At 38.7% G+C, this 21,638-nt stretch overlaps 1 protein-coding gene across 2 annotated transcripts in view; it reads left to right on the top strand.

The window, feature by feature from the left end:
* The first annotated feature begins 1,220 nt into the window (after nt 1-1,220).
* plod2 (procollagen-lysine, 2-oxoglutarate 5-dioxygenase 2) overlaps nt 1,221-21,638 on the top strand; it is a 54,826-nt gene continuing 34,408 nt past the window's right edge. For both annotated transcript variants that reach the window (XM_015955104.3, XM_015955102.3), the window contains exons 1-3: nt 1,221-1,495; nt 17,863-17,954; nt 19,625-19,761. In XM_015955104.3, coding sequence (XP_015810590.3) covers nt 1,393-1,495; nt 17,863-17,954; nt 19,625-19,761 — 332 coding nt within the window. In that variant the 5' untranslated portion in view covers nt 1,221-1,392. The remainder of the gene's footprint in view (nt 1,496-17,862; nt 17,955-19,624; nt 19,762-21,638) is intronic.

Here is a 21,638-nt window from a genome sequence, read left to right as displayed (position 1 = left end):
TCAAGTCTTTATTTGTTATAATTGTGATGATTATGGCTTACAGTTTATAAAAACTGCACATTCAAAATCTCAGATAATCAGAATATTGTGAAAAGTAACCCTGATGGAACCACACAAGCTGCATGGTTCTAATTTGATACAATTTATGAAGGAAGGATTTGTCCAGATTGAATTTTAATTATTGTAGTGTTATGAATTTCTTACAGGGAAGTATTTGTCCTGATTGAATTTTAATTGTTAAGTGTTATGTATTTCTTTCAACTTGCACTCGGGAGTGGCTTCCAAATTTCGTTGTACGAGTGTGTACAGTGACAATAAAGGATATTCTATTCTATTCTAAACATTTACACAAGGTCTTGCGGTAATCTGTAGGATCATTACCATTTTCCAAATATACAAACAAAACAACTATAATGGCATCTCTACTCAAAATAAGCTGACTAGTATGAAAATCTGATGTAAACAGGGGCAATTTAAGGAGTTCAAGGCTTTAAATTTATTTTAGTGACTAAAAAAATGTTTAGTGGCCAAAAAATGTGCTCAGTTTTTGCTTCAGCTTTTTCAGATATGATTTATGTTGCATGGATATTTCTGGGTTGTACCTCAAAATATTAATATACCAATAATTACCTTTTTACATTTGTACTTGTAAAAAAAGATGAAGCATCTCATGTTTGAAAATTATTGCTGAAATCTGATTCCTACTTTTAAAAAGAAGGACTTTTCTGCATTGAAAAGCTTTTTTCCAGTGGTTTGTAGAGGTTTTCAGTCAACGACTTACTCTGGGTTAGGAAAAAAATGAAAGAATTTGATTTGTGTGATCCAAACAGGAAATAATATTTAATAAAAACGACTGTATTGAGACTTTTAAAGTGAAAGGGGGCTTATAATGTTTGCTTTATGGGTTTTCCGAGGTTCGCTGATGAGGAGGATGCAGAGTTGGCCTGCCAGTCTCTGTGGAGGGGGGAGGGGACCAGATGAGACATTTAACAGCCAGGGGGTGTGTATGTGGGCTGGGTGGGGGAGAAACTGTGTTTAGTCGCGCTTTCACGCAGGACGTTCCTGTGTCAGGGGCGAGGACCGTTATCCTCCTTCTTCTTCCTCATTGGCTTCAGCGGAAACTCAAATGACTGCTGCAGCAATTAAGGAACCACGCCTGCGGCGCTCTAATTTCTCTGAATTGTAGTACTTATAGAGCCACTGTCTGCTGCTGACAAACTTGTCTCAAGTGGCTGGGGGTTTGTTCGTCCAGAAAAACGCTGTAATCTATCCCCCAGCGTACTCAATTTGCGCTAATATCGCGAGATCACCCCGCTGAGACCCTCCAGAGCTGGTTGTGACCACCGCTGGGATCTGGTCATTCACTCAGGCCGGTCACGCACGGTGACAGTCATGGAGTATCTCCGATTTTGTTTGTTGGTATCCTGCTGGATGAAGCTCGGAAGTTCCATCCTGTCTGCTAACGCTCCCCAAACTCCTGCGGTCATTCCTAAAGGTAAGAAACCTGAAAAGTTATTTTTACGCACATCCGGATGCGCCATACTGACTTCTTTCCACTTTTAATTCCTTTAAACGTGCCCTAATGTGCAAATATCGATGTCTAACTGTGCAAATGAAGATTAGAACATTATTTAGATGTATTTCTGTATGATGTCATTGGAGGAGGCTGAGGCGCAGGTTGCACTTCTCTCGAAACATGTCTGGCGCAAAAACAAACGCCGGAGCGTGGAATGACACGACTCTGCGGTTTAGCACAATCTTGTTTTATTTCATGTTGTTCGGCTGCGCGGGCCTTTTATGTGCAGAAGCCAGACTGTAAAGTGCCTGTGCGCAAACTGACATGGAGTCTTTGATGGTTTGAGTCCAAATTAGAACGAACGTACCGTTAATATGTGTAGATCTGAAGGCTATTTAATTTGAGAAGCAGACAAGTGCTTGTAAACATGTTATAATTGAAGGTTGGGAGCCGAGGAAAACACCTCCTAGAGCTGCGTAAAGTCAACCTATATAAAACAACGTACACCCAACTACTGCATGTGAGTTTTATGGGCTTGCTAGAAACTCTTCCCTTAATAACAGAAGTTTAATCGAGAAACCTTCTCTTATTTTGTTAATCTTGTGAATTCAGTAGGTAGGCAAATTCTTTAAACGTCTAGCAGTTAGTTTTATTGTGAAGTGTCTTGATTAAAACAAGGAATTTACCAGAAATATGTGAATTGAGGACAAAAGTGACAATTTACTAATGCAAAGTTGTGAGTTTTACTTTATTCAGGTGTAAAAATGGACAAATGAGTCCAGCTCTGTGTCAAAACAACAAAAGGGTTTGCATTAGAGGCTATAAAACACTTTGCTGGACACCCTGAAGGCTGCAGTTGAAGTCTTTGGGGCCCTTTTATTACACTTTCCCTTCAGCCTTTGCAATGTTCTCCAGCGGTTTTATGAGATTTGAGCAAAACACCTACTTGGTTGGGTTGAAACACAATTCCAGAGGAGAGCTGGGCATCAAGAATGTTTTTTCAACTTTTCCAGTGTACATAAAGCGGTGGTTTGAAACCAATTAAAAGAAAATAGCTCATATTTGCTTCAGTAAATACATTTGAACCATTGATACTATGTTTACACTGTTTAAATTTCCTTTTTAGTTGTGGCAATTACAGTACATTCTAAGACAAATGTTCAAAGGAAACCAAAATAGTTTATAGGTAAGGACATTGATGTGCAACTTAAAGGAGCAATATGTAAGACTTCTACAGTGAAGTAATCATAAAACAGTTTAATGTCTCAGTCATCATGGAAGGAAGGGTACATTAAAACAGATTTCATTTTCAGCGGGCTGGGAGATGTCAGTTTTTCTCTTTGGAAAAAAAAAACTAAAGAGGGATGTTGTTACTGTTTATAATCAGAGAGCCCGTGAGGTTGCAGGGCCTGCGCTGAGCTAAAGCTCCAAAGTCAGTAAGCCAGTAAACAGGGGCGACCCAGGACATATTTCTTGTGCCCCATAGGAGCCACGACATCTTTTAGCTTTACTCTAAACTTTTGCTTAGCAAAATGACCTGCAGTAACCAAATTTGACAGGATGTAAGTCTTATGTTATTCTTTCATATTGCACCTTTAGAGGAACTTTGAATAAAAAAAACTACTGGTAACGCAACAGAAAGTGAAAGATTTTCACAGTACCCTTGGGTTAATTTCCATAAACTTCTATAATCCTGTAGACTTTCATCAAAACGTTGTTTTCATATACATACGTGTGAGTGTTGATGGTATACTTGCACATAAGCCAGTGCATTGGACTCTGGCATCTCACTCACTGCCACCCATTGGAAGCATATAGAAAACATAAAAAGTAATAAAATGTTATTTATGCAAATGCATATTTGAAAATATGAATGCAAATTCACCTGAGTGAACATTTAAAATAACTAAAAATATACCAGTTAAAGTTTGATTGTCATAATTTGCATTGCATCAAAACACTTCTTGCAGCAATAGCTCAGGAGGTAGAGCGGGTTGCCTCATGATTCGGAGGGTCACAGGTCAGATTCCAGCTCCCGCCAGGGGTATTCTGCTGTTGTGTCCTTGGGCAAGGCACTTAACCCAACTTGCCTTTGTTGGTGGTGGTCAGAGGGGCCGACGGCGCCAAATGGCAGCCTTGCCTCTGTCAGACTGCCCCAGGGTGGCTGTGACTACGTAGTAGCTTACCATCACTGGCAGTGTGTGGATGTGAGAGTGCATGAAAGCGTCTTTGAGTGTCCTATAAAGCTCTATATAATGTATGATGCTGTATCATCATCATCATCATCATTATTATAACATCCAGATATCGTATCACATTGAATTTTTGCGGTATTACCTGGACTGATTATCAAATCTGTGTATTTTATTCATAATTCAGCTTTTATTTTGTGCCAAGGTAAGCAGATAAATATTCAAGCAAAGTTTTTTTCTTCAAATTAGGTATGATTATTGGCTTGCTCACTAAAGGCCTGAGCAGAATACATGAGATCAAAGTCAAAAAAAGCTGTCATCCTCCAAGGTGAATAGAACCAGCTTCTTATGATTTTTAAAGTCTAAAGATAGTTGCTGTTTTGAGGAGCATAAAGCCTCCAGGTCTTCTGAGAGCACCCTTTACACACAAACTGTGATTCAGCTGTAAAAAGAACCAATGGAATTCTGTCCGTTTTCTCACCACCGTGCACCTGGCTGGTCACTGAACAGTGGACAGGGCTGTTGGTTCGTCAGTTTTGGAAAGTTACAAAAATTGGACTGGGTAGACCCCCACTGTCCGGCCACCTGAAAGAGGCCTTTCACTTATTTCTGACTGTTTAGGCCGCACTTTGACAACATTTTGAATTAACAAGTAGGTCCTAACACATAATGCTGAGGTTCACATTTTTATAAGAAACATTTGATCTAACTACCAACTGAATGGTGTTTTGCAAATTAGGAAAAGGAAGTTAAACTGTTTTGCAAAGCCTAAGCTAGTAGGAATACACCATCCGTTTGGTGATCCCACGGTAAAGGCGTCTCTAGATTATACCTTTTCCAGACATCACTGACGTGTCACCAGGGAATACTTTATAGGGAAGAGAAGGAAACTCCACCTAAAATCACTTGTGCCTTATATGTACACATAACGAAGCTCTCTGTAGCCCGTAATACCAGTTTAACAAACTAACAAACCCATTTGGCCGCTCTAGTATACAATCATGCCTCCGAACATTCTCACCATACCACCACAAGGCCAGTGTTGCTCCCTCTTTTCTCAACCACACGTGTTGTGCTGTTTGTTTTCCATTTTGCTTTGTCTGAGGGTACACAAATCTCTGGGGACTCATCTTTTCAGATTTTGTCACAGATTAGACAGATAATTTGTATTTTAAATGTTCTTCAAAAAATATAGTTAGGGTTTCTGCCAAGCATGTATTTAACTATGTAAGAGAATTTAAGTTAATGTTTAAAGAGACAATGTGTAGTTTTTGCCATTCATCTCTGGAAATATCCATTGAAATGTTGTTGAAAATGAATTAAATTGATGCCCAGTTGTTGAAAAATATTGGTGGTTTCGTAACATATGACCATAAAATTTGGGTCTAAAAATACATGGGAGCAAATGCAAGTCTATTGACGATGTCATATGTCCTTCTACGTGAGCCTGTGAGGTCAAAACACATTTACTGATTTGTAACAAACAATTACAAAACTTTCTTACTTCATAAACATTTTACACATTTACCGCTTCATTTGTTGCCGGTGATGAAAGGGAGTCTGATGTGCTTTTGTTGCTGGAGGTTGCGCTCCCAGTGATTTTTGACCCTAAAGGCTATCCGCTTGTAAGGTCTTACTTGAACACAAAAATACAGCTTGCTTACAATGATTTAGGTATCTACTGCCCCCTATTGCTAGGGAAAATACACATCTTCACTTTAAGTAACCTAACACCAAACAATGATTCATTCTTGTTTAAAAAGTCACCAAAAAGCAATGAATTTAAGCAGAAACTATTAAAAAATACAAAATCTTCAGATTGCCATTGGCTTGACAAGCATAATAGTATATTTACACCAAGTTTCTGGTGAAAATAACAGCCAAGGTAAATTTAAATACAGGTCATCAAGTTCAAGCTAATGATTTGTGTCATGGCAACATGGAGCATGTTGCGTGCTTCACTGGTAAATTACAGGCTCCTGATTCTTAACAAGTCTTTTTGTTTCCATCTTTGTGTTAATTAGCTCTTCCCCTGGAAGACCACTTTAGTCATTACCAAAATGAGCTGATAGCTCCTGTGTTTGTGCTAGTTTCTGAGTCTCACCCACAGAACAGGGCACTCCCGTAGGAGTCGTTTATGACTTGGGATCAGTCACCAAATTGCACAGTTTGGTAAATATGCCTCTTAATATACAATCCTCAGAATGCGTCATCTCAGTAACGAGGGACTTACATTCGCACAGGAAATGGCCATCATAACTTTAGGAGCAACCATGAAACAATCATTAAAGCTGTTTTGAAGGTTAAAATTAAGGTGGTATTCCCTTCTAAAATTATGTCTGGTAAAATAAATAGTTTCCTGGCAAAAAACTGGTGACATCATGCCACATCCCAAGGTTGAAGTGCCTGTGGTTAGACACACATTGAAAACATAGCCTATTATGTAGGTTTACTGCATGGCTCATGTGTTTTGGAAATGTTGGGCTTATCCGTTTAAAACGAGAGTCATTCTTCACAGCAGGGTTCCCCGCCACATGCTCCATATGCTTTAGGGTCCTTTCCAGGATCATAGCTGTTCCTAGGGACCAAGGGATTCTTGACACAGGAAACCAGATTTTGTTTCTTGTTTTCCGCTGGTTATGTGCTGTAGCCATTTGTCACTTTTACTTCCGTTTTCATTTAGCAAAGATTCTTAGGTTACTTTTTCTTTGTCCTTGTTGCTACTCATTTAGACTTCGTCTTTCTTGGGCCTATAATTGACTGGTAACCTGTCCAGGTAATACCTCAAATTTTGTCCAATGACTGCCAGAGATGGCCACCAGTTTTCCTTAGCTTTGAATAGGATCAAGTTGGAAAAGAAAATGAATAGATAGGTGAAAACACAATGAAGCTGATGTCCCTGGTATTTGCTTGCACCACTCACAAGTTTCACAATACTCTGAAGACCACTGGCACCAATGAGGCCTCAACTTCCTTTTTTGTCTTTTAGTCCTTTTGTTCCCTATCTTCCAAGGTCCCATTTTCTTTCAGCTTGTATTGCTTGGGATCACAATTCATCTCCATTTTTTCAATTTGGATCTGAAAGGTCCACATGATCTTAGCTCAGTGATTCTCCATTGACAGGATGGGACCATGCCACCCTTGAAAAGGAATCAAAGTAGCATGAATCCATGTCAAAGCAACCTTGAACAACCTTTAAAAAAAGAACAAATAAACATAAATGAAGTTGTAGTAGAGGTCCATTCATGTCAGGGAACCAGGACATGCCTCAGAGTACGATCAGCTGGAACAAGACATCCTTTAGTTAGAGCAGCCAACACGCATATCATTACAGTCCTGAGCCACACAGTAAATATTACTGTGTATTGATTCCAAGGATATAAATCTTCTAATGAAGTCTTGAGAATTATTCCTCTGGTATTTTGTAGACAATTCTTGTGTATTCTGTAGGTATTGGCTGCTTTTTACCTTCTTATTCCCCAGCCTTTGTAAAAAGCTATGTGAGATATTTACTGGTCCATTAAGCTTCTTTTATACCATTATTGAACCTTTCAAGTGCAAAAATATGTCAAACTGATGTATTTTAAGTTGCATGTCTCTAAAGTTCAACAACCATTTCCCATTGCCAGGGATTATGTATTAAAAAGGGTATATTTGTTTCATTCTCCTCAAAATGTTCACGAAATGAACGTAACATCTTGCATTTTTCTTGACACTTCCTGATGTAAACTTACTAAAATAGAACAGGGTTGTGTGTGTCAGCCAGGGCAAAGAATCCTGTTATTCTTTTGTTCAAGACCAAGGCACATTCACTCAATGCCCCCCTTTCCTCCAAGGAAAAATGCTTACTTGAGCTGAGCTCCAGCCAGTGAGTCAGAACCTCTGCTCACCCAAGTGCGAAAGTTTACTGAGACTTCAAAACAGTATGTGGAACAGAGGAAGAGTGCAAAGGAAAGATGACTTGGTATCAGCGCCTTTCTTGGGGAAGAGTTTCAGCAGCACCACTTCACTTACATTCCTGTCCTCCCTGACTGTTCATACCAAACTGTCAAGAGAACATTCTGTTTACTCTGACTGGACACTCATCCTCTAAAATCACAGCTGTAGAAAGCAGTCATTTGTTTACTGTGGACATCAGTAGCGGTTTTAGGCACGGGCAGACAGGGCAGTTGCCCGGGGCGGCATTTTTTCATGACACAAAAGGGGCGCACAAGCGCGGAGTAAAAAAAAAAAAAAAAAAAGGAAATCTGCGCCGCGCCGAGGTTTTCTATTATCTGTCATATGACAGTGTCTGGATTGGAAACAGCAAGTTGGCGCCCCCTGCAGCTGCAGGCGCTCCTGCTGACTGAGAACGTTCACGTGCTCCGTGTGTCTATGAAGAACAGGAAGGGGAGGGGTGCGGCGGGGGAATTCACCTCTGCGTCTTTCCCAAATGAAATGAGCGTGCAGGGGCTGAATCAACTGTATTAACATGGCTAAAGTCAATCACATCTTAACGTTCTTCCATATTTCATTCATAATATCATAAACACAGGCCTATCATTCTTTCAGGTTTCTCTGAATTGTGTGAAATGGCCGAATAAAAAAAGGAAAAACAAAAACGATTTTGTGGTCACCCCCCCATCAAGGTCAAATTGTTTAGTCCTGACTAAAGGAAACTTACTGAGTCAAGAGCCAAACAGAAGAGATGAACATAAAAAGGCTAAAACCACCAGGTGCCCCATTCAGGGGGAAAAAAAAGAGGAGAAAAATAAAGGTATGTTCGCTCTCATGATGCATGTTTTCAATGTTTTGAACCAGTTAACGGTTAAATGCGGTCAACTAATTGCTAACAGAGCTAATAGGGCTGAAATATTGAAACGAATATTCAAATGGTTCGAAAAAATTCCTTGAATCGTTTTTTACTGATTCAAACTAGGATTTGTTAAATGCTCACTGCAGCCTGTGGCCTGCCTGAACAACAACTAACACATGTTGATCATGTTCACATAATAATAAATAAAACAACTCTACAAGCAGAAGAAAACTCCCCAGTCACCACTAACTATCCTGTTTATTTATTGCAGATGGCTGCACTGATTATTTTTTACATGATTTGTTCTGTAAAAGTTGGCATTTTTGGTAGTCTACAGTTTTTTATGTCAGTTTAAATTACAATTTCAGAGGCAATTCTAAAATATTATGGATCATGATAAAGATCTATTGGAGATCTACCCCAACTTTTGGACTGCTCTGCCAGTCACTGTGGCTCAAGCTGAGAGGAGCTTTTCAAACTTGATCGTCATACCTGAGGTCAACTATGTTTCAGGGGCGGCTCACTAACCTGGCTCTGATCAGTATCAATCACTCAGTAGGGGAGCAGATTTCATGTGATGACATTATTGATGACGTTGCATCAAGGAAAGGTTTTAATTTTAGTTTGTGTTTTCTGTTCTAAGTGCAATGCTGTAGTGATTATCTTTAGTTTGTTATGTGTGAAATATTTTTGCTATTTAGAATATTTATTATCTATTATGTTCATATATTCTTAATATTTAGTTATTGTTTGTTTTTGTATATTTGATTCTATATATTTTGATACAGTATATAATGTATATTGCTTTACATTCTGACAACTTCATAGTAATTAATGTAAATATGTGCAACTTAGAAAAATGAATGTTCAATAGTCGTTCTAATAAAACATGCCTGTTAGTAGAAAACATGCGTGTGTTCATGCAGGTGGTGTGGTGTGGTGGTGGTGGTGGTGGGGGGGGGGCGCTCAAAGGGGGCCTCGCCCGGGGAGTAATTCGATGTAGAACCGCCACTGGTGGACATCTGTATCTTAGCAGCAATTAAATATTGAAGACTTACTTAAACATCGCCTCAAGGGATTGAGCAGCTGTTCAAGTGTATATGTTAATTAAACAAATGTAAAATCAATAAGCAGATTTTACATTTTTCCCAAGAACACCCCTTCCTCTTCTCTTAAAGCCAAGTGGAAATGTGAAACAATGCATGTTTTTGCCATTATTCATTTATTGAGCAGTTTCCAATATCTTGTGTAAATAAGAGCCACACCGTCATTATTCATCTAAAATTACAGGTGGGCCAAATTATGCATATGAAGGGCATACTGAAACTACTATTGCTGGCTATACAGTCTTTCTGGACTGATACGGCAAAGTCTCAACTCTCAAGCAATATTCTGATTGGAGATTATAAAGGAAATGTTTTAATTTCAGCCAATCATTTTTATTTTTTAAGACCCTCTTCACACTAGGTGATGATCCCAGGATAATGCAAAAAGTGGTAAGTGGTTGTTTTGTTTTCTCATTGTAGTGGCATGAGATTAGGAACTGTTGGGATTATGGGAAGTGCATGGGGGCAGAGTGTCCATAAAATAAGGGGGGTTTGGATCGGCATAGCTTAGTCAAACTGTCCCCAACCCTAACGCATTGCCTCATTGTATGGATAGGACTCTTCTAGTGCATTGCTCCATTCTGAGTTCACTGGTCAGGGTGTGGTGTGTTTGTGCAGCGGTCCATGAACTAATTTTTATGGGATCTTGCAACATAGGTACTGTGAATTAGCATAGAAAAAAACTCTTTGGCCAGTAGTAAGACGGAGTTGCATCAAATTTCCATCCACATCAAAAAAGGTTTTTCAAATTTGTCATCAACATTCTAATGGGTTGTGTATGTTAGGGCTGTAGCGAATCCTCGATGACGTCGACGGCTCGATTCTAAAAATTTGTCGACGTCAGATCCGGTAGTCGACGCACCACGCCCACTTGTTGCATCCCCAGGAGTTTGTAAATAGAGGAGGAATCTGCCTGTTTTTCCTCTAGTTCGCCCTCTTCTCCGCCTTCACTAACATCTCCGCCAAATACAGAAGACCCGGAACAATGTCCGTCCGCTACTAGATTCCTTTCCTGTTTTGCCCGCCTTCATCTCCCGGCTGCGGACAACAACTTCCGGGGTCAAATGCGCTGCTCCGTCTCTATCGCAGATGCAGAAAATCACCGGGAGCGTTTCTCCCTTCATAAAGGAGCTTCTTTCAGACATTAGGAGAGCTTTTTTGGTGGTAGCAGTCTCTCCTATGTGCTGGTCTGTTTGCTGCTGGGTGTTTTTGGTTTATTTAAACTTGGTAACTTGAACTTAACGTTGGTAAAGCTACTGTTAGCATTTTCACTAACAGCTTCTTGCGTTTGGATAAGCTGTTACGTTTTGGTTTGGAGTTCATCTTTTTTGTCGTGTAGATCTCCCTTTTATTACATTTAGAGTGTTGTGGGTTTTTGGTTTAGTTTAAAATATCACCTTGAGTTTGGTTTAACCACCCAGTTTAGAGTTTGGACCTTTGGAGATTCTTATTTTGGTCCAGAACCCTGTAATCTTTGCCCAGTGGGACATCCCTACTTATTTGTACTTTTGTTTTAATTCCCCACAGGCAGAATTAGTTTTATTGATTTCCAACCTGTGGATGGAAAGATTTATGTTTCTTTGTAGTTGTAAATAAACCTGATCATCATTTTAACCTTTAAATCCCACGTTATTGTCCCTACCTTTTTGCACACAAGCCAAACTCCCGAGGAAGCATCGTAACACCACTCGCCTCACACACTTAAGTGACCAAAACAAAGCAGCATGGAGACACTCCGTCTCCAACCACCTCTCAGGCAGCAGCCTGCACTCCCAAGTTCTACATGTCACCACAACATAACCAACCGCAACACAATAAAAGCAGTGTTATACAAAATGGAAGGCCTGTAGTGTTTATTCTCTGACAGTAACAATTTATTTATTTTTTTGAGGAATTTATTAGAGAATTTTTGGTTTTTATTAACTGTGCAATAGAAAAATAATCATCAGATTAATTGTCTGAATAGTCATTAGAATAGTCGACTATTCAATAAAATAATCGTCAGAATAATCGTTTTAAAAATAATCGTTTACCCCCAGCCCTAGTGTATGTCACAGACACGCCAACAGGGTGGGCAGGGCTTTTGAAAGTAGTTCTGGTGACTAAAGTTAAGCAAGTCATGTTTCTGCTTGTGAGAGTCATTTGATTCTCAACCAAGTCTCAAAAACAACATTCTGTTAAGTATGTAACCGATATCTGTCCAGATTTCTTCCTGTGGGCTAGTTTTCTGTTGACACTGGTTCATAGTTTGCTTGTAGCTGGAGCCTTTGGTGAGAACATTTGAATGTTTTACTGTGCCAATAAAAGTTATCCACACACCTATTCACATTTATGTCTTGTTATTCTGATGTTGTAGACATCCATGCTTTGCAGCCAAAATCCCATAAGCAATACACACAATTATTTTGGTTGGAATTTCATCTAAACTATACCATGTTACATGATCTGTAGTTCTTTTGTCTCTGGAGACAAAGTTGTACTCTACAATCAGTGCTTCCAGACCAACTTTGCATGAAACTATGATAAATTGAAAGGGATTTCTTTCGTAAGGCCTGTGCACGAATAAGCAATAAACAAGACTCAACAGTGAGTCTGAATTGTGCCCGTAAAGTTATAACTAAAGGTTTAATGTCTCAGCTCTTTCACATCAAAAATGCTTTTCATCTCCAGGGTGTACTGAAGTGGAAGTTCATCTGCTGAGATGCACCAGGTGGCCTGCATGTTTATGACAGGAGTAAAGTGTGTGATTCCATGAGGCCAGGGTAAAGTCAGAGGAGTAATTGGGGTCAGCAGTGAGTTTGTTTTTTTCCTGAGGGGGAAATGTCTCAGAGATACCAAGAAACCAGTGTTTTATTTAATCGTTTTCCATCATACTTCCTAAAGCATAGCTTCCTGTAATGCTGTGCACTTGTTATTAAAAAGCAGTAAAGCAAAGTCTCTGAATGTGGTGTTGCAAATGAAGCTACTGGTGATGGATTGACAATGCGGAAAAAGATACATAAACAGAGTTGATTGCAAGGAGGAATTCCAACCATTTTAACGTGCCAGACCCTCTTTGGATCTGCTGTTGAGATTGCCAAAAGCCTTAAAGTGTCCCTTACTAAAACTTTCCAGTAATCAGTGAGCTGTGCCGACAGTTTTCATGGGTCTTTTGGTCATTTAATTTGTCATACAACTATTACTGGTGTAACTCGTCCATTCGAAGTTACATTTTTTAGAAATCTGTAAAAACTTTTCCGTTTGACTTGTTGTGCAAATGTTTATTAAAAATAATTATTCAATTTATTATAGAATGCATCTGTTGCCAGAAGTAAAACATTTAGATTATTAAGTTTGTCTGCCACCCTGGCCTAGGGTAACCTCTTCTTCACCATCACTTCCTGGTGTTCCAAAAAGGGAGCTTGGAAACTTCCCATGTAACCTTGCAATCACCTGTTTTACAGAGCTATAAACAAAAATGTTTTTCCCAGATGACAGAAACATTTTCCCCTGATGGTCGTTTGCTCAACGGTCGACATTTAATCCAATAAAAATAACAGAGAACACCTGTTGCTTAGAAGAGGTGCATTTTTTTTCTCTGCAGTTCTTAAGGTAAAACGCAGTTTGGATTTGTCCTTGTTCTGTCGTATGATACTGAGTGTTTGGATGCTGCTAAAATACAAAGTAGTATGGATGTGTAGGTGAAATTCTGGTGATACGTTAGGGGCGACAATACAATGTATCACGATATATTGGGATACATTCAGTCAGATGTTCTTAGCAATTATTTGACTGGATTTATTGTAGGAATATTCAAAACAGTCCAAACTGATACTTAACTTGTTTAACATGAGGTATCTGAACCATAATAGAGGGTTTTACATTTCAACAGTGGAAACAAAACATTGTTTGAATTGCAACAAAAATAAAATAAAAGAAAACACTAAAATGTTTGCATGTAAATTCTTCCCAAAATTAGATACACGGCTTTTGAATATCGATGTAATATCACAGGAAAAATAATTCACAATATTGCAATATAAATATTTTCAATACACAGCTTTTGAATATCGATATATTATCGCTAGGAAAAAATTTTTGATATATTTCCACATAGATATTTTCTTAAATCCCTACAAACTGCGTGAATGATGGTAAAGCCATCCTTCCACATGTTGCAATTCATCCAAACCCAGCAACAATTGACTTATTCAATACTGCATTTTGGGTGATTGTGCCTTGGGTGTAGTATGCTTATTTAGGTTTATTTATGGTTGTCCAATGACCAATATTAATCTTGGTTAAATCAGGAGGGACCAGCAATGTCTGATCCATAGTAATACATTTTAAGGCATCCCAAAAATGTTGTCAAAGAAATAAGAGGCTACCCATGCAAACAAAGCTTTGATTACTTCTGAAAAGCAGGATGCAGGAAAAAGGATAAAAATTGTGAATTAACTCAGTATATGCGTAGAAAAATTTTAACAAGTGAATATTTTACCTTTCACCCTTTAATGGTGGGTGATAATTTAAGTTATGCAGTAATAAAGCGTGGTGTCAACCATAGTTTTTAAGCTAAATTGAGAGATCAATATTTGACAAAAATTGGAAATCTCAATTGGGAATGACACAGATAAATCTTTGGTAATGACCATTTTTGTTTATTTTCATGCAGTTACACAAAACCAGACCAAATCAAAGATGGGAAACTTTCAGGTTTTTGGTTTTCAAATTTTCCCGTTGAATGATGATACTAAGCTCTGCTACATCAAAAGCAAGCCTTTGTATGACGAAAGTATTTCAACCTACAATGGCAAATCTGCAAAACAAGCAAGCTTAAAACATATTTTTATGCCTCTTAACATTCTAACATAAGCTATAAATATTTTGTGGAAAAAAATAATTGAATGAAGTGGTTCTGTCGCATTTACCTAAAAAACTCTGCCAGTAACACGGCTCATTCTGAAACCAACAATTGAACCATCCTGTTGTCGGTCTCACAGAACCGCTGCACTTCCATGGGTAATCCACTCATTATCAAATGATCAAATGTGAATTATGGCTGCTTGTGCCCAAACCCCTTATTGTGGGTGTATCTACCAAGATGGTGAGCATGGGTGTGATTTTGTTTGAATGTATGGTTTAGGGTTGTCACGGTGTGAAAATTTAACCTCACGGTTATTGTGACCAAAATTATCACGGTTTTCTGTATTATCGCGGTATTTTTTTAAACGTGTTACATTTTCAGACAACTAAATAAACCCTGTATATCAGGAAAATATTGTCCTCAGTTTGTGTCTAAATTTTGCCTAAAATTTGTTATTTTGTAATTATGTTGTTTATTTGTTTACATTTTTCCTCTTTAGTTTTGAAAATTGCAATATTTGCCCATAACTTCTTATTTTTTGTCTGTTTGATGTCATCATTTTAAAAATATTAGATCAGATGATACTCAGTACTCAAGTAGCCTTCTAATCAGATACTTTTTTACCCTTACTTGAGTAATAAACCCTATATCAGGAAATATTGTCCTCGGTTTGTGCCCTTCCGGTGAGCTTTGCAGATTTGGGAAAATGTCATGAGGCAGTAATCATTGTGAAATTCATAATTATTCTCTGAGAGAGACCAACTCTTATCTGCCCCTGGGAGCCCCGTAATGCATAGCGTCATTTCAATATGGGGGTGTCTGCGACACGGTTTATATGCAGGTAGTGGCGCTGCGGCTGCCCTATATAGCGACTCGTTGCATTCTCCCTTGACCCAAATCCTCGGATCACGCATTTTAGCTAAAACGCTAATGTTAACTTGCCTTGCGTTGACTGTAGAGTTGTGGGTGATGGTCACGCAGATGTGTCATTAGATTTGAAGCGTTGCTGCCTTTCACAGAAACTTTTCTGCACGTGCTGCAAACAGAATAGCTGTCTTCTATCAACTGTCCCTCGGCATTCTTCAAATATCCAAAAAAATGCCCGTACTTCTGACTTTGTCTTCTTTGAGGGATAATAAATGTGCTGAGCGCTGCCGTCTCCTCCTTTGGCCATTATTTCAGCTTTGGCTTCAAGAAAGTTTTGGTTGTAAACAACAAAGCGCGCATGTGCCGCCGGCAACTTCAGCAGATGATACGGTGGCTGGTAAGGGTCACCGTGCCTACACCACAGCCACGGTAATCCACCGAGATAATATTTTTTTTTAAAAACAAGACGGTTTTTATTTTTGTCAACTCTTTTACTCGGGTTTACCGCTACACCGGTTACCGTGACAACCCTAGTATGGTTAGAGTTACAAGGAATTTGGTCAAATTTACTTAAATGATGACGGTACTAAAGGTGTAGAACCAAAGCCGTGGTCCCAGGTGAACTTTTGAATTATCCTTAGTAGGGATGGGTACCGAATTCGGTACTTTTTAAAGGTACCGACCGAATTCCATAGTACCGACCGAGCACCGATTCACGTCATTTCAAACGGTGCCTCGTTTCGGTACCCGTCCTTCATAACGAGAAATTGCCTAGACAGCTGCGCATGCGCAAGAGCGTTTTGTCGTTGGTTGCTGCGAGCCAGTTGTAAACAGAGTAGCATGGTAGAAAGAACGCATGCTAAAGCTTGGGTCCACTTCACTAAATGTGATGGGTAACTGGGTCATGATGAAACCAGCGATAACAATCTAAGTGAGACATCCTCATCTTAAGCTGCTCCGGTAGGTAAATAAAATGTTTAAGATAACGTTAGCTTGATTTTTTAGCTTCCGTTTCGCTAATGGTGCATTCGCTTTCTCCTCGGAACTCCGAATTCCCAACTAGATGCGCTCTAAAGTTTGGCTTCGCCTTACTAAATGTGACGGGTGATTGGGTCAAGATGAAACAAGTGACAACGATCTAAGTGTGAGGCATCATCGTTTTAATCTGCTCCAGCAGCTAAATAAACTGTTTAAGATAATGTTCGCTTGGTATGCTAGCTTCCATTGCTACCATTGTTATCAGCTAATGGTGCGTTCGCTTTCTCCTCGGAAATTCTAACTTCCCAGTAGGAAAAATCAAATGAAAAAAGACGGCAAAAGGAATGAAGATACACAGTAAATTTAGTTCACAGTAAAGATGTTTGCTTCAGTTTAATTATCAGCTTATAAAACTACAAGGACGATGTTAAAATACAAACAGATGAATGTTATTTATCGTGATATTTATCAAATATTGTTATATATTGAGAAAAATATATATTTAATTATAAAAGAGATTTAAAATAATAAACACTCAAAAGTATTGAAAATTGGTACCGTTAAGTACCGGTATCGATTCGTAGGTACCGGGAATTAGTACCGGATCAATTCAAATGTCAAAGGTACCCATCCCTAATCCTTAGCCAGTGGAGCTAAAATACTCTCAGATTTTCTCTTTCAGACTCTATTAGCAACTTGCTTTAAATGCCAATGACCAATAAATAATTTACAAGTATTAGGTGGAACTCCCTGCTGTGGATGAAACAGAGGGTAGATTTGCTGTTGAAACATGAGATGAAAAGCTGAATTTCTTTTCAAGTAGCCTTATAAAACTGCTTTAAGGTCTCGTTAACATTTTTGTTGCTCTGTCTGAAGTCTAACACAGACTCAGCACTTTGTAGATCTCAGCTAGTGATGAGTAAGTGTTTCCCCTTGACGTGGTGAGAATGTGATGAAGATCTAGAGGGCCAAGGTACTTCCTCCCTTGGCTCACAAGACTGAACCAAACCTTTGATTAAAGCTTTCCAGGGTGTTCTACAACACTAACCGAACAAGTGAAAACTATCTATGTGAGAACAATATTCATCATTCTAGCTTTACATTCAACAACTGAGAAAATTTGTATTTGGTTAACCCTTTATGAAACCTCAAACTTCAGCACTTTCGGCGACTGGAAACGTTCGAGGTTTGTGGGAGGAAATACTTTATTGATACCACGTTTGGAAATACGCCACTGTTTTTAAATGAAATTAAAATTACAGTGGCCACTCCTAAATTGAGACATCGTTTTGGACTGTCAAACCGAATGGTCACCAGTATTGTTGACATAGGTTTGAGGTTTACAAGGGACACAGTTCACTGCTGTGGGAATCTCAATACTTATATTTAAGCTTAGAAAAATACACACATTTTTGTGGATACCCTTCAATGTGAGCCAAAATCTTTGCAACTTCCAATGTTGCTATTTTCCTTTGCAAGACTGTATCCTTTTTATTCCTATAATTTCGTCACCCAAAAATGTGATGAATTCTAAATTTTTCCTGTCTGTTTATCTTCTACAGACAAGCTGCTGGTCTTAACGGTTGCAACAGAGGAAACCGATGGATTCCACCGCTTCATGCAGACTGCTCACTATTTTAACTACACTGTAAAGGTAAAGTTTGCAAAAAATATGCTTAAAATCTTCCTTTTGGTCTACAATCTTGAGCCTTACATACACCAAGCAGCAGAATACTTTCAACACACACTTACCGGAACTGATTGGGGCTGCTAAAGGAAACAATGAAGTGCAGCAAGCTGTGAAAGCATTCATCCCAGAGGAAAACTCCCATGATGTAGGTTTAGAATTCCCCTCTGTGGTGAAAATAAGTAAGAAAAACTTTTTTTTATTTTTAGCTTGGGGCTCTGTTGTTCCTGCCTGCATTGGTAACCTCATGTGCACCTGTGTGTAATTGTTTTCACCACTTTAATGACAAACCATTCTGAATTTCCCAGAACTCTACAGAAAGAGATAATTTGACCCCTGTGGTTTATCAGTTCGAGACACAACTTTAACCCTCCCACTGTCTTCATGGGTGACCCCGCCAGGAAAGTTGACCATTGAGCAGGGTTGATGGTTTATTCCTTGAGGTCCACGTGGCAGGGGTGAGGTGGTGCTCACTCCTCACCCCTGCCACGTGGACCTCAAGGGATAAACCATCAAGTAGGTATTGAATGGGGTCATTGTGATGATATTGGTTGCAATAAACATACCTTTCCTCTATCTTTTGTCAGCAAAATGCTTCAACCCTTGGTATCCATTGGAGCATAAGAAGTCCAATTTAGGTTTATCACATAGCCAAAAACATTGGCCACTTTGAGGCACTTACTACCATCTTAAATGAGACATATTATGCAAAACTCATCTTTCGCATACTTATGTGTTGCCATGTTGCCAAATATGAGAAAAACCTATCCATCTGTTTTCTGTCAGTGTTTGGTTATGAGCCATTTCAAAAAGTTCCCATTTGTGACATCATAATAAAGGAAATTTACATAGAAATACCTCACACCTCCCCAGGCTGGAGAACAGGTATATCGGAGTGTCTCAGCTTACAGCAGCTTGAGCAGCACATGGATGGGTGGGCGTGGCCAGCTCCAGCTTGTTTACTTAAAGTGACAAAGCCCTGAAATGATTCATTCTGGAAGGTACTGAAAATGTCAGGAATAAAACTGCTAAGATTGCTTTAAATGAAAGGTGTTTAATGCAAAGAACTTCATTAACATGTTTGTATGAACCATAGAACTATAATGTAAAATAAGTCATAATCGTCGTCGTCCTCATCTTCCTCCACTTATCCGGGTCTGGGTCGTGGGGGCAGCATCCCAACTAGGGAGCTCCAGACCGTCCTCTCCCCGGCCACCTCCACCAGCTCCTCTGGCAGGACCCCAAGGCGTTCCCGGACCAGATTGGAGATGTAACCTCTCCAACGTGTCCTGGGTCGACCCGGGTCATAATGCCTTCTTTAAATACCACATTCTATCTGAGTATGGCTGCTTACTGTATGCCTCCCTTTATGACCGCAGTGGACCTATTTTCTAATGGCTATTACAGCAGGAATGGTTTCCGTTTTGAACCATAGGTAAAAACAATCTATCCATCTTGCTTCAAAAGGTTTTGGTTTTAATCATTAAAACTGGTAACATTTCCCTTAAAGGTAGAACTTGGTGTCAAATAACACCTTTCTAATTAATGTCCATTTTCGTAAGATATGGCCTTGAAAAACAATAGATAGAGTTTTTGCAATAACATTTTTGTTCACAGTCTCAGTTTTGTCTTCCTAGGTGTTGGGAATGGGAGAACCATGGAAAGGGGGCGATGTCGGTCGCTCCATTGGCGGAGGGCAAAAAGTCAGACTACTGAAGAGCACCATGGAAATATTGGCTGACCAAGAAGATCTTGTCATCTTGTTTGTGGATAGGTATGCAATTAACCGTAATAGTTATATCCATCTTTGACCATCATTACTACATTCTTATTTAAATTGGCCCTAGAAAGTTTCAACTTCCCATATAAAGTTAAATTACGTTAAATTGGCACCAAGTAAACCAAGTAAGGAGGTGCTAAGGCACTTCTTTTCAACTGGGTAGAAATATGAATTATCTTGTAATAATAGTTTTTGGGAAAAGCCATATCTCCATGTAGAGAGGTGTTTTTAGATTTGGGGGGGGTGGCTATTCTGGCAAAGTCCATATTCTATGAGGAGTAATTCTCTCGTGCAGGTAGCTCAGTTATGATTTTTCAAAGCCAATGAGATTTTCGCTGAGGTAATATGAGTGGTTTAGAATAATAAGTGCTTTGTGAGACATTTCTCCTTAAATAGAGCAAAAGATTATCATTTTTACTGCACCATGTCATGTGGAAAATGCTAGTCATAATTGCTGTTCAAAGCAGTCCCACCCTTGAAACAGGTAGCTGGGATGTAATTTTCCCTCATTTAGAGGAAGTGAATGTAGTCTAATAAACTGTTGGAGTGTTTTAGAAGATAAGCAGCCATTCAAATATATTTTCTATCTGTAATCCTGCAGGGCCACCAGGAGTGTTTAGACAGTTTCATCTTCTGATACAATCATTATCTGATGTATTTTAATTTCAAATGTGTACACCAAAGTTTGAGGGGAATAATTATATTTTTCTATGAGTGTTGAGTTTCCGAGAAGATGCAAAATAAATTGATTAAAATCAGTAACACTGCTTTAATATGTCTATTTGTTAAATACTAAAAGGCTTTTCTAACATTACATCTTAGCCAGAATACAGCAAATAGGGCATCTTGATTGAGGAGAGGTCGTGTTTATAGTGATGTCACTTCCAAAAAACAAAATAAGGTAGCTTGGATCTTTAAAACAGATGTTTTAATAGTTTTCTTATATTGCTATTTGAATGACCTCAGCTTGGAACAATTATCAATAATTGTGACTGGATTAATCTAAAAGCTAGTCCGAGGTAAGCCAATACCAATGTGGATGGTTGACCATTTAAACACTTATAATATTAAACATTTTAGAAGGTTTATGTGGACTTTTGTTTGAATAAGTCTTTATGTTGTTGTCCATTTAACATTGGCTTAATTAGAAAAAATGGCTGGACCTTGGGCCTCTAAATGACTGCCTGCTTTAAACCTTGGGTCAGTAATGTATAAATGTTAAAGTTATAAATAAAATTGGTGACATCAAACAAGGTGAAGACCTCTTTAGATCAGCTTGTGCTGGAGCAAAGAAGAAAAAAACCTTAGAACAATTAAAACACAAAGACCAGCGATAATCCAAACAAAGGTGCCAGCTACAGGAGGATCTGACGATGAACCAGAGGACTATTTAGCTCTTGGGAGGGTGATTAATGAGTGAAGGCAGCTGAGTTGATTGATAGATGTTGAACAGGTGTGTGAAGAGCTAGACTAAGCTAGAGTTGTGGTAAAATAATTAACGTTGCAGGGATTTAAAAAACTAGAAAAGAGGCAAAGGCTCCTCTAAAGTAAAAGAAACACAATAAAAAGTAAAAAGAAATAAAGAAATGTAGTGCTTGCTAACATCTAAGTAATTCTAAAGACCCAAAATAAAAGGGAAAATTGATAATAATGATGTAAAATTTTATAAAATAATTATGAACTGCAATAGTTAAGTTATAATTGTATTAAGGCAAAAAAAAATCCTTTTAAGGTTTGATCCACACTAATTAACTGTTAGCTCATCAATCTGGTCTTAATTAAACTTTATTTCTCCAAACTCAATTGTTCCTAACTTTGAACAGAATGTAACCTCAAAAACTTTGAACCAATATTTTAAAGAACAATTTTAC

The sequence above is a fragment of the Nothobranchius furzeri genome, chromosome 7, assembly GCF_043380555.1.
Source record: "Nothobranchius furzeri strain GRZ-AD chromosome 7, NfurGRZ-RIMD1, whole genome shotgun sequence".
NCBI lineage: Eukaryota > Metazoa > Chordata > Actinopteri > Cyprinodontiformes > Nothobranchiidae > Nothobranchius > Nothobranchius furzeri.
Note: the sequence above shows the minus strand (reverse complement) of the source record. Positions and strands in the feature narration are given on the sequence as shown.